The sequence below is a fragment of the Anser brachyrhynchus genome (assembly GCF_964034855.1).
Source record: "Anser brachyrhynchus genome assembly, chromosome: 4".
Taxonomy (NCBI): Eukaryota; Metazoa; Chordata; class Aves; order Anseriformes; family Anatidae; genus Anser; species Anser brachyrhynchus.
Window position 1 is genome coordinate 16,242,502 of NC_137698.1, and position 14,440 is coordinate 16,256,941.

At 54.6% G+C, this 14,440-nt stretch overlaps 1 protein-coding gene and 1 long non-coding RNA gene across 2 annotated transcripts in view; both read right to left on the reverse strand.

Moving 5' to 3' along the window:
- Window positions 1-14,440, reverse strand: part of LOC308193986 — a 318,815-nt gene that overhangs the window by 114,299 nt on the left and 190,076 nt on the right. The window lies entirely within an intron of this gene.
- Window positions 8,956-11,589, reverse strand: SOWAHB (sosondowah ankyrin repeat domain family member B). The gene has a single exon (XM_080589207.1). It carries the CDS (start codon window positions 11,322-11,324, stop codon window positions 9,090-9,092), a length of 2,235 nt encoding a protein of 744 aa, XP_080445333.1. The 5' UTR covers window positions 11,325-11,589; the 3' UTR covers window positions 8,956-9,089.

Genomic DNA, 14,440 nt, shown 5'->3' on the forward strand with positions numbered 1-14,440 from the left:
CCCTCACTGGTGTCTGTGGGTTGCTGTTCTCCGGGCAGCTTCTCCCAGCAGAGCGAGCACCAGCGCATCAGCACTTGATGAGTTGCAGTGGGTGCCAGGGATCGTGTGGGAAGAGGAACAGAGAAACATTAAGACAGCACATCAACCTCCTCTGCACAGGACTAAGCGCAAGGGCTACTGATATTCCTTGCAGTGAACACGAGCACCAGAGCTTGCAGATACTTTGGGCTATTGCTTTGGTGCCCGAGCCCAGGAATCTCATTGCAAAGCTAGGCTTGGACCCTGGCGAGAGGCAGAACCACCAACACAGAGCTGGATGGCTGCAGCAGCACAGGCTTAAGGGACACTGGGCTGGGCTGGGGATGGTGTTAGGGTTAGGGTTAGAGAATGCCAGGCTGGGTAATCTAACATGCAGCGCACGTATTCAGCCATTCCACAGCTGCCAGCCGCCCAGGTAGCTGCTGGACCTTTTTTATGGAAAGTCTCAGGCTGTAAATCGGTATCAAAGGCAGGCAGATCACTTTGGTTGTCTTCCGTTATTGATGACAGGCCATTTCTCGGGTGACAGCTGAAGAAGAAAGGCAGTTAGAAATACACATGCACAAAAAGACCTTGAGAAATGTACTTGCAAGTGGTGGTTCAACAAACTCTGTTTGGTAGCAAGAATGTCATTACTGAGCATTGTGAGCAGATCAGAAACCCTGCTCCTAAATCCCTTGAAGGCTGCTGTGCTCTTGCTTGGAGCTCTTGGGTGGGTCCCTAAAGAAACTGGCCACAGCGTGATGAGATGAAGCAGTGGAGAGCCCTGAGCTCTGTAGGATGCAAGGAAAAAGGAGGGCAGACAGGATTTCTCACACCAACAGGAAATAGGAAATTGGGAGAGGGCGAGTTGTGCGAGAGCCTCAGCCGTGACTCATGGCACAGGTTGCACCATGGCCCCGAGTGTGAGAGCAGAACAACTTAATGCAGCCGCCACCACATTAGTCAGCAAGAGGTGGCAGACTCCACCAAGGCACGCTCTGAGACTCTGCCCTCGCTGGTATGTGGGAGCTGGCAGCACCCTGTGCTCCCCACTGGAGGAGCAGCCAGCTCTCTGACAGGTTTGCCAGCACATAATCCCGCAGCAGCTCCAGAAGCGTCAGCCCAAGGATAAACAAGCATCACACCTGTAAAAATCCTAGCGATAGCAGAATCCAGGGCAAGCACCGTGACATCCACCCTTCCCCTCGGCCACCAGCAGGAGGAAGGGGACTCATCTAGGTGCTGCATCTGTGTGCGGGGGTGTTTTGTCACCCCCGTGCCAGGAAGGGCCCCCAGCAGCTACAAAGCCATCCAACCTGAAATCAGTAGGTGAGCGCTGTCAGGAAGAGTGGGCTTGGCGTGAAGAAGCCATGAGAAACCAACGAAAAACTGCAAACTGTTTGCTTAGCTCACCTACCCGGTGTTTGTAAAGCAAAAGAAAAAATCCAAATGCAATGCAATGAACGCCTGAACCGAAAGATGAAGGTTTTCCTCCAGCATGCCATTCAGCTGGTGACTAAACCAGCTCCGTGGTTTATGCAAAGCAAAATGGGTACGTTCCCTTGTCTGTGCCCATCCGTGTCTCTACCTGGAGGCAGTGCTGCCAGGCTTGCTGACCTCCTCTGGACGGTCTTTATTAAAGCCACTTGCCTAGGAGCTGCCCTGCCTTGGGAAGAGCATTTCACTGCCTTTTTTTTTTTTTTTTAAATCATTTAAGCCACATCTACTCATGGAGATATATAACTTTGTACAGTGCCATGCAGTTGCTCGTCTTTTTCTGGAAACAGATGTGTTTTAACATATACACACTATGTGTTATGAAACAAATTTGCTCAGTCGCCCCTTCCTGGAAGAGGCTTTATACATAGGGATCTCAGAGAGTTTTGTCAGCTTCTTGTGCTTGCTGCAAACTGGTGTCTCCTGCCTGGCACAGGTCTTGTCTTTGCCTTTGTACTGCAGTGAGCAGAACTGAGATGGGGAGAGCAAATACAAGATAACATGCTTGTGCCATATGAACCTCCAGCAAAAAAAAAGTTAAATCAAGATTTAAGCTTCACCTTTACTGTCACTAATTTTGCGACTCATGCACAGAGCTGAAACCCAGCTGAAGTATTTTAATGTAAGAGACTATCCAGGTAGGGGAAGAGCAAGACTAATTTCTAATGCAGTTGAACTCTTTTATACACGTTTCTTATAAGGGAATTTATCCCCTTCTAGTGCGGGAGGTTAGCATTTCACTCTCTCCGACAGTATTCAGCAGGTGCCATGGGGAGTTCGTGGGGGTGACTTGGTGCCCGTTGGCAGGAGCACAGCCCCTGGGGAAGGGACAGCGCCTCACTCAGGGCACAGTGCGGGCTCAGGGCGAGGTCGAGGCCACAGCGCAGGGTCCCACCCTGGTTGCCCAGCCTGTGTACACAGATGCATGTGTGGGCTGAACCGGAGGCACTGGCATAGCCAGGGATATGGAGCAACGCACAGTGACACACAGGCTTCCCCTGGAGAAAAGCCTCACGGAGGCCAAAGCTACAAGAGGGAAGCCAGTGGTGGAGTACATTGGGGGCAACACTGCTGCCCCCGAGCTCTGCACAGCCCCTGCTAAAGCCCTTCCGGGGGAGCAGCAGCCCTCATCCTTGGGTTCGCTGAGGCATGTTGTGCTCTGAAGGCCCCACTCCCCTCCCCTGCCCCACCTGGCTTCGAGGACAAGCCCTGCCCTCATCCTTATCAGCTCCCTGTTTTGTTCGAGGGCCAGAAAAAGACTCAAACTGAAGGACCCGTGCTGGCTGCTGGCGGGCAAGGACAGGATGCCAGAACAGCAAGGGTGCTGTCGGCCCCCCAGACAGTGGCTGCAGCCCCACGCACACATCTACCTCTGATGAATGAATAGCCCAAATCCTCGCACTGCAGATACTGTCCCAGCGCAGTGAGAAACAGGGGAGATAAGGAGGGCGAAGTGCTTGTTGGTGGAGGGAGCCCAGCTCTGCGTCCCTGTGACAACACCACGCTCCCCAGTAAGTGTTTTCTGTGCTTGCAGTAAGCAAGCCTCAAGACCTTCCCCTTTCCCCTAAGCAGTGCTTTCTGTTTACCCGTTGGCATGCAACTGCCACGTGGACTTTGGACAACCTGTGATAACATCCACCCCGTGCTTGGCTGTGCAAAGCTATTTGTCACCCGCTGAGTTACAGGAACCCAGGCGTGGGGCACTGCTGCAAATTCTCCTGGCTCCCACTTCTAATAAAATACCCCGGGCTACCTCAGGTACAACAAAACACCTTTGCTGTTATCACATCCATGGGTTTATTCCTCATGGCCATAGCTGTGCCTCAGGAGAAATGAAAGAAAAGATTTAAACCCATAACCAACTTGACAGAGGCCCAGCAGCAAGCGGCAGCTGTGGTGCCACACCTTGAGCAGCCTTGGTCACTGCTTCCCACAGCAGCATTACAGACACGAACTAAGGACCAGCCACCGCAGACTGACGTGTTTGTGTGGAGGAACTTGTGATGGGTTTGATGGTTGTTTCCTCCACAGCAGCAACCGTGACACTAAGAAAGCCTTGGTTTTAAGTAGCCAGCTTACACCCATGTGAACCAACACAGGGCACCTGCCTAGCAAACCCCACCACGCAAAGGCAAGAGCACGGGAAGTCTGTATCAGAACAGTATGGTACGTGTTGTTTTGTGTTCCCCTTCAATGCCATCAGGGCTGAAGAGACGCTAACAAGCCCAATAAAGATATATGACAGAAATAAACACAGCTTTTCTTGCTTTGCTCGCTCTTTATGAGCAGGCTGTACAGGAGCACAGTCCTGAGCCCTGGCACACATTAGGAACACGGGTACCCTAGCTTTGCATAGCTCCAATACATATTTTTAAGTACCCTGCCCTTTGAATTATTTAAGCTCTCCAGAACCAGGTTTGCCCCATCAGGTCAGGCTGCCTGCTCTGGTGAAGGGAGTGAAGCCTTCACAAGATATTCCATCTTTAGAGGCAGGCAGGCTGTTGCCCTGGCACTTGCTGCGGTGGGTGAGGCAGGTAACTGGTGCCTCAGCACCTGGTAGCACCCGGTGCACCCAGACACTCAGCTACCTAAGTCTCTGACCTCTCTACCAGATCTGGCTAACACTAGCACTTCAGTTATGCAAGGAAGTGCATTATTTTTCCTATCCAACACCTCTTAAAACAGCTTGCTTTTTTTGTATCTTTTTCCTGTGTTTTCTTTTCCTTTTCCCTCCCTCTAAGGATTAAGATACTCTCCTTTTTACAACCCTTTTCTTATAGTCAGGAATAACATGCTCTGTTCCAACGGTTTCCTACCTCTCCCCCATATCCATTTTATACTCTCCCTACAAAAAGATAAAGTCCCTTTTATTTTAAAATCTGCATAACTAAGACACAACCATGTTTCCCTAACTGCAAAATGATGCCAATGAAATTGTTTTTTTTTTCTTTCTTGCTAATTCCCCTTCCTGCTGCTGCTCTCTAGGCAAACTACAAGACCTCAGGAAGCAAACCCTGCAAAGGGTAGGAATGAAGCCTTCCCCAGCCTCCTTTTAAGCAGACTATACCCACCACTGAGGCTATACAAGGGGATAGGTACTATTATTTTGTTCAGGTTTGGGGCTTATACATGTGACTTGGGACATGCAGATCAGGGAAGAATATCTTTAGATAGTCTTAGACATTTTTGAGGTGGGAATGTTGTTGTTTACTGTATTTTTTTTATTGTTAAAGATGTTTATTTTGAGCTAATGTTTTTTTAAATTATTTTTATTTTTTAGTTCAAATAAGTTCTTTGGATAGTTTTCCTGAACATAGCATCATTAAATGTTTCTGCTAAATCAGTTTAAGCTGATATCTCTAAGTATTTCCCTGCTGACTGTAAAACAAATCTACTTGTCTGCTTATATAGCTTACGTTGGGGATAAAGGGTACTGTTTTGGCTAAACTGAGAATTCAACTTCCAGTGCTTTGCAATGCAACTTAGCTTCCAGAGACAATATCGTTTCCTCTGAAGGGCTAACAACTCTGATTTTAATGGGGATATTTACTGCAGAAAATTCCACAGTTAATTGGTTTTTCCTTCTTGCAAAGCCCAGCCTGCTAACCCGCCACCTGGTTCTACTTGCAGGACATGTTGTCATCAGAAATGCTAACTTTAACAAGATTGAATAGCAATCGGGCTTGTTTCATTACTTGTTTAAAATCTGCAAGACGTTCGTCTCACTCTGGAGTTGTATATAAATAATTTAAACCCATTGGCGTTTGTCACAGTAGAACAAAGTAGATCTTGTGTGATGGATTCCTGGATGCGTGCATTTTTGACTGCAAATTCCCTTCCTCGCTGCTTCAGAAAGGTGCTGTGGTACAAAGCGTGTCCTGCCATTAGCTTATGTTACCGGCATTCTGCTGTGCTGCTTATCTGCTTTGCCAAAGAATGCCTTTTAATTGCATAAAAGTCTTCTGGGGTGCATGAGCTGAGGTACGACAGCTGCTCTTGTATTCAGCCCTTGTCCAGAGGCTTGTTTAAAAGCAAAAAATCAACCACCCTGAAGCATGGTAGCTTGTTACCAGCCTGCTGCTCTTTGATTGGAAAGCTTCGCATACGTTTGGTGTGTTTGTAGATGGGAAGCTCCCTCAGAGCTGGAGAGCTTTCATTTGCTGGCTGGGAGGAGCTTCATATCTTCAAGGAATGGCTCTGCCATAAAATGTGACTCAACTTGAGGTTTACCCCACTCAGCATAAATGATTACTGGTTTAAATGCTAGCCTTGCACACTCTTGGGGCTTGAGAAGTCATTCCACCAAGCTAAAATGATGAAGACCCTGTGAGCAAAGGACAGTTTGTGACTAACAAAGGCTTGATAGCTGAGCAGTCGCATCGGACTGCCAGCTCACCTGTGCAACTTGTGTTAGTAAAGGCTGCAGCATGAGTCTAATCAGAGTCACAATCTGGAAACGTAATTGGGACCTTACCAGAAGCTCCATGAATCAGGTGAATGTCCGGCTCTGCTGTGCTGTTTGCTTTTAGCAATGCCGGGAGTGGGTATGGCAGCACGCAGCCCCGCAGCAGGGAGGTGACGAGAAGAGGGGGTATTGCACTTTCAGGGTTACCTTCATGCTAACTTGGTAAGACCCAGAGTTTTACAGGTATGGGGTGGGCAAAGGCTACTGAGTGAATGTCCCCCCCCTTCCCATAAAGGACAAGGCTCTCAGAGTTCAAAGCAGATGGGTAGAGATAAGCACTGGAGAGCAGCGGGGTGGACTTTATCATCATCGGCTGTAAAGTGGGAGGTGTGTTTTCAAAAGGGATGTGAGGAGAGGGCAGAGTCCTGCTGCGCATTAATCCGCGCCGTCCTGTGTTTCAGGGTGGTGCAAAATCAGATGCCTGGATTGGGCGTGAGCAGAGGAGCCACGTCCACCTGTAATGAGGAAACAGCCGCGTGCACACAAGTGGAAGGGGCCAGGCAGGCTGACGAGTAAGTAGCAAGGAGGTCAGGGGCACTCTGAAGCAGAGATGCTCAGGCTGCACGTGTGTGTGTCCATGAGTGGGTTATTCCTGGGGGACTGAGCCTAGGATGCCTGCATCATGCTGCCTGCTGACCGTAACGGGCTGGAGATCAATTTCACCCTTTCTGTGAAAGCAAACCTGGAGGGTGAGGCTTTCTGAGGGGTGAACAAATGGTAATTCCCACAAGCAGCGACTGACTGCTTTACAAAACCGTGTAGTGTGCAATATTACCAGTGTCAGCGGTCTAAGAACTTAGTAACTCTAGGATGAAAAAGAGTGAATGTGCACTGGGAAAGGTTTCTGCAGTTCCAGGCTTCCTGTGGGTTGCCTTATAATGTAAAAACTGGGGAATGCAGCTTGTCTGTGTCATCCCCACAGGTGAGTAAACAGTGTTCGCAAAATGCCTTCCCAGGTTTTTGTTGGGCTGCTGAACTGAAATACTGCTAGGGAGATAAAGTTGCTCTTAAAAGGATGACAGACAAGGTCTGCAACAGCGTGCAGGAAAAAAAAAAAAAAGCGTTACTTAGATTTGCGTCATGGAGAAAGGTCATGGAAGGACTGTAAAAGGAGAATCCCAAGGTAACATTGTCCTTCTCAGTCTTTGCCTTAGTAATGCCAGAGATATTAGGGGGCAAAACCATCTGCTTCAGAAGCTTTGGGTGTCTGTAAGCAGAAGGATGCTCTCCACCAGACAGAGGAGGGGTAATGGCCACTCCAGGGAAGGAGCCTTGTTTCTGATTGCACAATGTGTGTGTCCTGTCCCCTCAGCTAGTTCTAGTCTCTTCACAAATGTCTTTCTTTTTGTATTTCTTCCCTGAAGCTCTCTGTATGCCAAGCCTCTGGTGGCATTCCTGGTATCCCCCCATCAGCAGGTTGCTTTTTAGGGCTTCTAGCTGAGGCTCACGGAAGCCTTTAGAGAGCACTTTCCAAAGGGAGCCTGGTGTGTGATGTGAATTGTGGCAACAGCTCTGAATGTGGTGGAACAGACTTCGACGAGCAACAGCTGCTTTGCACATTTGCATTAATCCAGGCTCCAGCCCCCAGCTGGAAGTAAGAGGAAGGGAGACACCGAGGACTCCTGCTGCAGCTGGAGTCCTGGGGAGCCCTCCGGGTGCCCGTGCCAATGGCTCAGCGGTCATGTCAGAGCTGAATTTCTTATGAGTTCAAGTTAGCATTGAACTCTTCTCAGAGCAAGGAGTGATTGTTCACAGGATGCTGCCTTGGTTTGCTGAGTTCGCTCTTTCCCTTGCAAAAAGGAGAAAACTGGGCTGGAAAAAGGCCACTACCTTTTGTGGCCACAGAGACAGACAGATGAACTTCCCTTCTGCAAGGAAAGAGTTCCTCCCTCAAATAAACCCCAAGCAGAGTGGAGACCTCAATTATGGCTCGAACGCGGACTCGAGGCATTCCCCGGCACGCATGTTATGCAACGGTCAGGTTCTGCCGCCCTGGGTCCTGTTCCTCCCTGAAACTGCAGACATTTAGGCACAAACCTCAAATACATAAGCAGTCCCACCTCCCGCAGGTAATTCGCTTAATCCAGTGGGATTCCTAAAGCCCATTTGTGGTTTGAAAGCCCTCAAGAATGACCATGCTGGATGTCATTTCCTTGCACCTGGACCCCCATTCATCCCCGAAACACCTCTGAGGCAATTTAGGACTGGGGTCTCTGGGGAAACACAGCTCTGACTGCAACGCTGCCTTCCCCCCACGAGCCTGGGGCCCGCGCCAAGGCACAGCTCCTTGTCCGTCCAACCCGGATCCCTGCGGTGATTCCCTGTGTCCCTGAGGTGTGGGAATGGGCCTCTGGAGCCACAACATGGGTGCCACTTCCCTGTCCTGCGGGGTGAGGAACAGCACACAGAAAGAAGGGGCAGTATCGGCGCTGCCGGGCAGCCCGGGGCAGTTGTGGGGAGGAGCGGGGCCGCGGTGCTGCCCTGCATTCCTTTCTGCGGGGACTGGTGGGCGAGAAGGGCTGAGGAACGGGGCGGGTGTGTTAACACCCTCCTCCCCTCGCGGCTCTCTGGCTGCCGCCCTCTGCCACAGTCGCTCTCTGAGGGCTCTTGCTGGAAGGCCGGACCTAGACCAACCGCATTTTTAATGGTGGGGCTCATCCTTAATCTGCCGGGATTAGAAAGGGAGCCAGAGCTACTCCCCAGAATTTCGGTGGTGTAAGCAAGCGTTTTGCAAGCCCCAGGACTAACAGCGAGCTGTCCCTGGAACACTCTGACCTGGTTGGGAGGCTGTGAGCATCACAGCGGAGCTTGAGACCCCAAACGCACAGTCCCACAAAAGCTGGCAGTTGTTGGTGGACCCAGCAGTTGGTGCCTGCCCCGTAGATTGCCTCCCCAGGTTCAGACGCGTTTTCAGGCGAGGAGTCACATCCTCTCACTCGTAGAAAAGCAAGAAATTGGAGGGAGAGCAGAGAGACTCAGATAACGTTTCATTGCAATAATTTAAGAGTACATTCTTCAAGAGGTCCAGCCTGCTTCGCAGCTCTTTGTGCCCGCCTGGCTTCCCCTCGGTGCGTCTCCAGTGGCAGGGGTGCTGGGGGGCTGTTTCTCAGTCACTCTCGCTGCCCGTTCGGTGGGACGCTGCCCCGCGGCTGCGCTGCGGCTTGAGGCAGGCGGTCAGCGTCGCCCTGCCAGCGGGCAGCGAGGCCTTGCTGACGGAGGACACGCTGCGGGCCAGGGGCTGCGTGGGGAACATAATCGTGCCCCGGGGCGCCTGCAGGAGCTGCCAGATCTCGCCGGAGGTGTTGCTGCCCAGGTACTCCCAGGGCCGGCGCCCGCTGCCGTCCCTCACCTGCACCTGGCACCCCAGCTGCAGCACCAGCACCTTGATGACGAGCTGGTGGCCGTGTATGGCGGCCAGGTGCAGCGGAGTGTACCCACAGCCCGACCGCACGTCCACGTCCAGGGACAGCCCGGCCCGGCGCGCCGCTTCCGCCAGCTCCTGCAGGCCCGGCCCGTCACCGTGCTTGGCCAGCCAGTGCAGCACCGTGAAGCCCGACATGAAGTCCCGCTGCAGGGCCAGCTCCGGCTCCTCCAGGAAAAGCCCCCGCACCTGGGCCCAGCGCCCCGCCGACACCGCCACGAGCCAGGCGTGCTCCCGCCGCCCCAGTGGCACCGCCAGCCCCCGGTTTGGGGCATGCACGGGGGAGCTCTTGGAGGGCAGGGTGCGGGGCAGCCCCCCTCTGTCGTCCAGCAGCGACGCGGGGACGCCCTGCACCTCCAGCAATGCAAGCTGGCACCTGATGCTCCTGAAGACAGGCAGCGGGGCTGCGGGGCTGCTCTCCGGGGCTTGTGGTCCTGGGGCTGGCAGCAGGGCCTGGGACGGGGGTGGCTGCAGGGACGGGGGTGGAGGTGGCCCCGTGGGGGTCAGTGGGGGGGATTGGGAGCAGGGGGGCAGCACCGTGGGGCTGGCTGGTGGTGGCGGGGTGAGGGGTGAGGGCAGTCCGGGGGTGTGCAGCAGCGGGGCTCGGGACCGTGCTGGTCCATCGGGGGCCAGCGCCTTGGGCCCCTCTGGCCGCGGTGGGGATGGGGACGGGCTGGTGGGGAGGTGCTGCAGGGACCTGGACTGGGACGGGGGCAGCCGGGTGGAGGGTAACGCATCTGGGCACGATGAAGGCAGTGGGGTCTGGGATGGGGAGCGCTCAGCAGTGAGTGTCTGCAGGGACTGGGACTGGGACAGGGACAGCGTCCCCGGAGCTGACCGACACAGCGGGGCCTGTGACAGGGGTGGCTCCCGGCGGGGTGGCTGCGGGGTCCAGGGTTGGGGTGGCCTGCCGGGGGGTGGCATCCTGGGTCTCTGTGAGAGCAGCAGGGACGGGGATGGCCCGGCGGGGGGTTGTACCCCTGAGCCTGCTGAGGGTGGCGGGGCCTTGGGAGGGGGCAGGCGGGCAGTGGGCAGCGGTGGGGACTGGGACGGGGGCAGCCTGGGGCCCGGGGGCAGCTGCAGGGGCTGGGACGGCATGGTGGGGGGTTGTACCCCTGAGCCTGCTGAGGGTGGCAGGGCCTTGGGTAGGGGCAGGCGGGCGGCGGGCAGCGGTGGGGACTGGGGTGGGGACAGCCTGGGGCCCGGGGGCAGCGGCTGGGACCGAGCTGGGAGCGGCCCCCTGAGGTCCGGTGGTGGCAGGGACCCCGCGGGGGCTGCCCCAGAGGGCGGCAGCCCCCCGGGAAGGGCCGGGGAGCGGGCCGGGCCGGCTGCGGGGGCCGGCTGCGGGGGCCGGTAGGGCGGCGGGGACACGAAGAGCGGCGCCCCCGGCCCCAAAGCCAGCGGCCGGCTCCGGTAGGGGGGCGGCCGGGCGGCGGCATCGCGGAGCGCCCGGCGGCACTCGCAGCACAGCCCCCCGCGGCCCCGGGAGGCGCAGCCCCCCACCACGGCTGCAGGGGGGCGCTGCCCCCCGTCCCGCAGCCCCTTCTCCACCGCCTTCCCCGACGGGCCGGGCTCGCATGGGGGCGGCGGGGGTTGCTTCTCCTCGTCCTCCTCCTTCTCCTCCTGCTCCTCTTCCTCCGGCCGGTGCTCCTGCGGCGGCGGCAGCTCCTCGTCGAGGAGGTCGCGGTACCTGCGGCGGAGGACGATGTCCTTGGAGGCGCCGGGGGCGGCGGCGTGCACGGTGGCCACGGAGTTGACGAGGCGCTTGAAGCGCTCCCGGCGCTCCCCCCGCTGCTCGTCCGTCAGCGCCGGGTCGCGGAGGAAAGCCTGGAAGTGGCGGAGCAGCGCCGCGTTGGGGGCTCGGCCGCCGGCCCCCCACAAGAAGTCCAGCACGGCCTCCTGGCTCAGCTCCCGAGCCATCCTCCGAGCTCCCGGGGCTCGGCGCTGCACGGCGGGGCGCTGCCGCAGCCGCGGCCGGCCGGGGAACCCGCCTCCCGCCCCGCCGTGCCTCTCCGCCCCCGCTCGCCCTCGCCCGGGGTGGCGAGGAAGAGGAGGCGAGGGGCAGGAGCAGGCTCGGCGGTGCGCCGAGGACACGCCACCCCGATTTGCTGGCGTGCGCCGGGGAGACGGGTCGTTTTAGCTAGACACTGAGCTGTCAGTGCCACCGAGGCACGGGGAAATCCGTCTCGGTGGTGAGCTGGTGGTGGTCTCCATCCTCTGCCGTCCTCAGAGCTCCCTGTGAGCCCCCCTGAGCAGGGCTGGGCCCGGCCACCGCCAGAGGACCTTGTATCTGTTGGGGGACTCTGTGGCTTGTGAGAGCTGGCAATGAATGGGGACGAACGGGATGCAGCGATGGTCAGGGTGGCCGTTGTCACACCTGCCGGGCATTGTGCCCCCATATGACAGCTGCACACAAGCCCCACGAGTGCCTCGAGTCAGGTTGCGTCTCATATCATCTCCGTGTTCACTGTGGGGCTGAGGGAGGTCGGACAGGGCTTCACTAGAGCCTGGGGATCTGATTTTGGTTATGTGTCTCTAATACTATTACCGCTCGTGTGTACATCACAGCTGAGAAGCACGGATAAGGTCAGTGGCCCGGTGGGCAACGTGCCCCGTACGCACCAGACAAGTGACAGCCCTGTCCCAAGGAGTTTGGGAGGAAAGTGTGTGAGAGAGTGTTTTTTCCTGTTTCATCTATCTATTTATTTATTTATTTATTTTGTGTCTTGCAGTCAGGGAGTAGAGGCACAGAGGGACTGAGCTCCGTACAGACTCTCTGGCTTTGAAGAAGTCTGGATCAGGCCCTCAGTCACACTCCAGAAGTCATCTCTATGGCAGGCTCTCAGGTGACCAGAAATATTTTTAGCTGCAAACTGCAAACCCAGAAGCGCGCACACAACCTTCGCAAACCCGAGGCAGAGATTGCAGTAGATGTTGTGCGTGGGCTTGCGAGTTGTGCTTTGGTAACGCAAAACCTTAGGATAACAGTTGAGGTTGCGAGAGCGGATGTGTGTGGTGGTTTTGCTCTCCAGAAAGTAAGCTGCACAGGTCTGCGCTGATTCTGAATTGCTGATTCTGGACGATTCGTTTCTGCCACAGTACATTACCATGCTGGTTTGCATGATAAATTGCACTGTGGAGCTGCAGGACTGCTAAAATGTAACCTCTGGAATGGTGGGGGCAGCCCCAAAAGAAACTTCTAAGTTTCCGGGGCAGAAGTTACAGTTTCGGCAGTGTATCAGGAGAGTTTTGCAGTGTGCCAAGCTGTGGGTTGCTTAGGTGGCAGCAGCAAGAGGAACTGCACTTTTGTGCTACACCACATATTGATTGGGGTTTTTACTGTGGTGCGGAGCAGGAGAGTGCGGTTACATCCTATCGGAAGCGTTCATCTGAGGAGGGCGCAGGTGCTGGGAGAAGGGGGGTGTGATATCTGAAAAGTTAATATTTTAACATCCTGCACATGCCTTTGGTACAGCTTTTGAAGGCATAAACACCTTTCTCCTCCTCCTGAGCTCTAAATTGCATTCACAACTCTGTGTTTGATGGCAGCACACCCTCAGCGGAAGTGGTTGAGATGCGGTGCGCGGAGCATAATGATATAATTGTGATCACAAACAAGAGAGGAGGAGAGATTGTGAAGATAAAAAATCCAAGTAAATAACAGTGGCAAATGACAGCATTACTATGAAAATGTTGTTTGGGTTTAATGAACTCAGATGTAAGCAGGAGGCATTTTACAGCTTTCCCTGATATTGCATTTCCACTTAAGCACCACTGGGAAGTATTACCTCACTTACCATAAGCCCGGCACTGGCTGTGAACTGGAAGGCTTTTCTCCTGAGAAATGCCAGCTCTCGCCCTGCAAGCTGTGTTCTTGAAGGCAGAGGAACACGCTCAGGCAGCACAAAGCGACTGCTGGAGTATCTGCGGGACTGAGGCTGACGCTGAATGCTGTATGGATGGAAAAACCTCGCTGAGCTTGTTTGAGTGACGTGGGTTACGCTAACGCATCTCGCCTGACAGTCCTACTGGCTGGGAGCGCCGCGCTTCCTGGGTAGCTCGGATACCCTTGGGAGGCACCCGCAAAAAAGTGTTGAATGAGTAGCTTGTGTTGATTCAGAGGCTGGTGCAGGTCTCTCCCCTTACAGCCTCGGCTGCAAATCCCATTTGGGGATTAAGGGGGTGTAATGCTGCATGCCGGCAAGAAGATGTGCTGCTCTGCTACCTGCAGTCTCTTCTTTGTCTGCTGCACACTGAGAGGTTTAAAGAGACTGTTGTCTCCCTTATCCTGTGACAGTTTATGCTGTCTGTAAATTGGTCACTTTTGGTTGTGGGTAAGAGTCTTCAGAAAGACTGAATTTACCCCATTCTTGCCATCTTTGGGGGCTCTGGACACAACAGGTCTCTTCAGGTGACATTTGAGTAAGTTACGAGTAGTGCTAATCACAAAGTGGGAGCAGGCTCAAGCAGTATTTCAAAATTATAAGCTCACCACTCCGTCTTGTAGCCTCCTGCTGCTGTACAAGATGGTGTTAGGGAGCTATGTACCTGCGGTTGATTTTAAACAGGAGGAAAGTTAACCGGAGTTCCGCGTCTGCTTGTGTATTTTCTCATCCCCTGTAATCTGACAAATTGCCCCGCAGCTGACATAAAAGGTCGGTAAAGCAATGACATGCTGCTGCAGCAAAATGATGCAAAAGAGCTTTGGAAAAATTCAGTCAGTTCCCACAGGGTCTCTAGAATGAAAGGCTGGCGTTTCCCTTTGCACAGGGACGCGTTTGTCAGCAGCAGCCACGAAACTTGTAGGAGCGAGGGGTCTGCTTCTTCCCACTGAACACTAGGAATGTGAGGAACTACGCTAGCTGAGATCTAGAGAGATTGCAGCACGTTTCCTTGACTTGATGGGGTTTAGTTCCTACTCCTTCATCAGGAACAGCCATGCTCAGGAAGGTCTGTACACACGGATGTCAGGGAGAAAACGGCCACAGCTCTCCCGGCCTCGGTGGTGAGTCACGTCGGGGTTCTGCACACGCGGA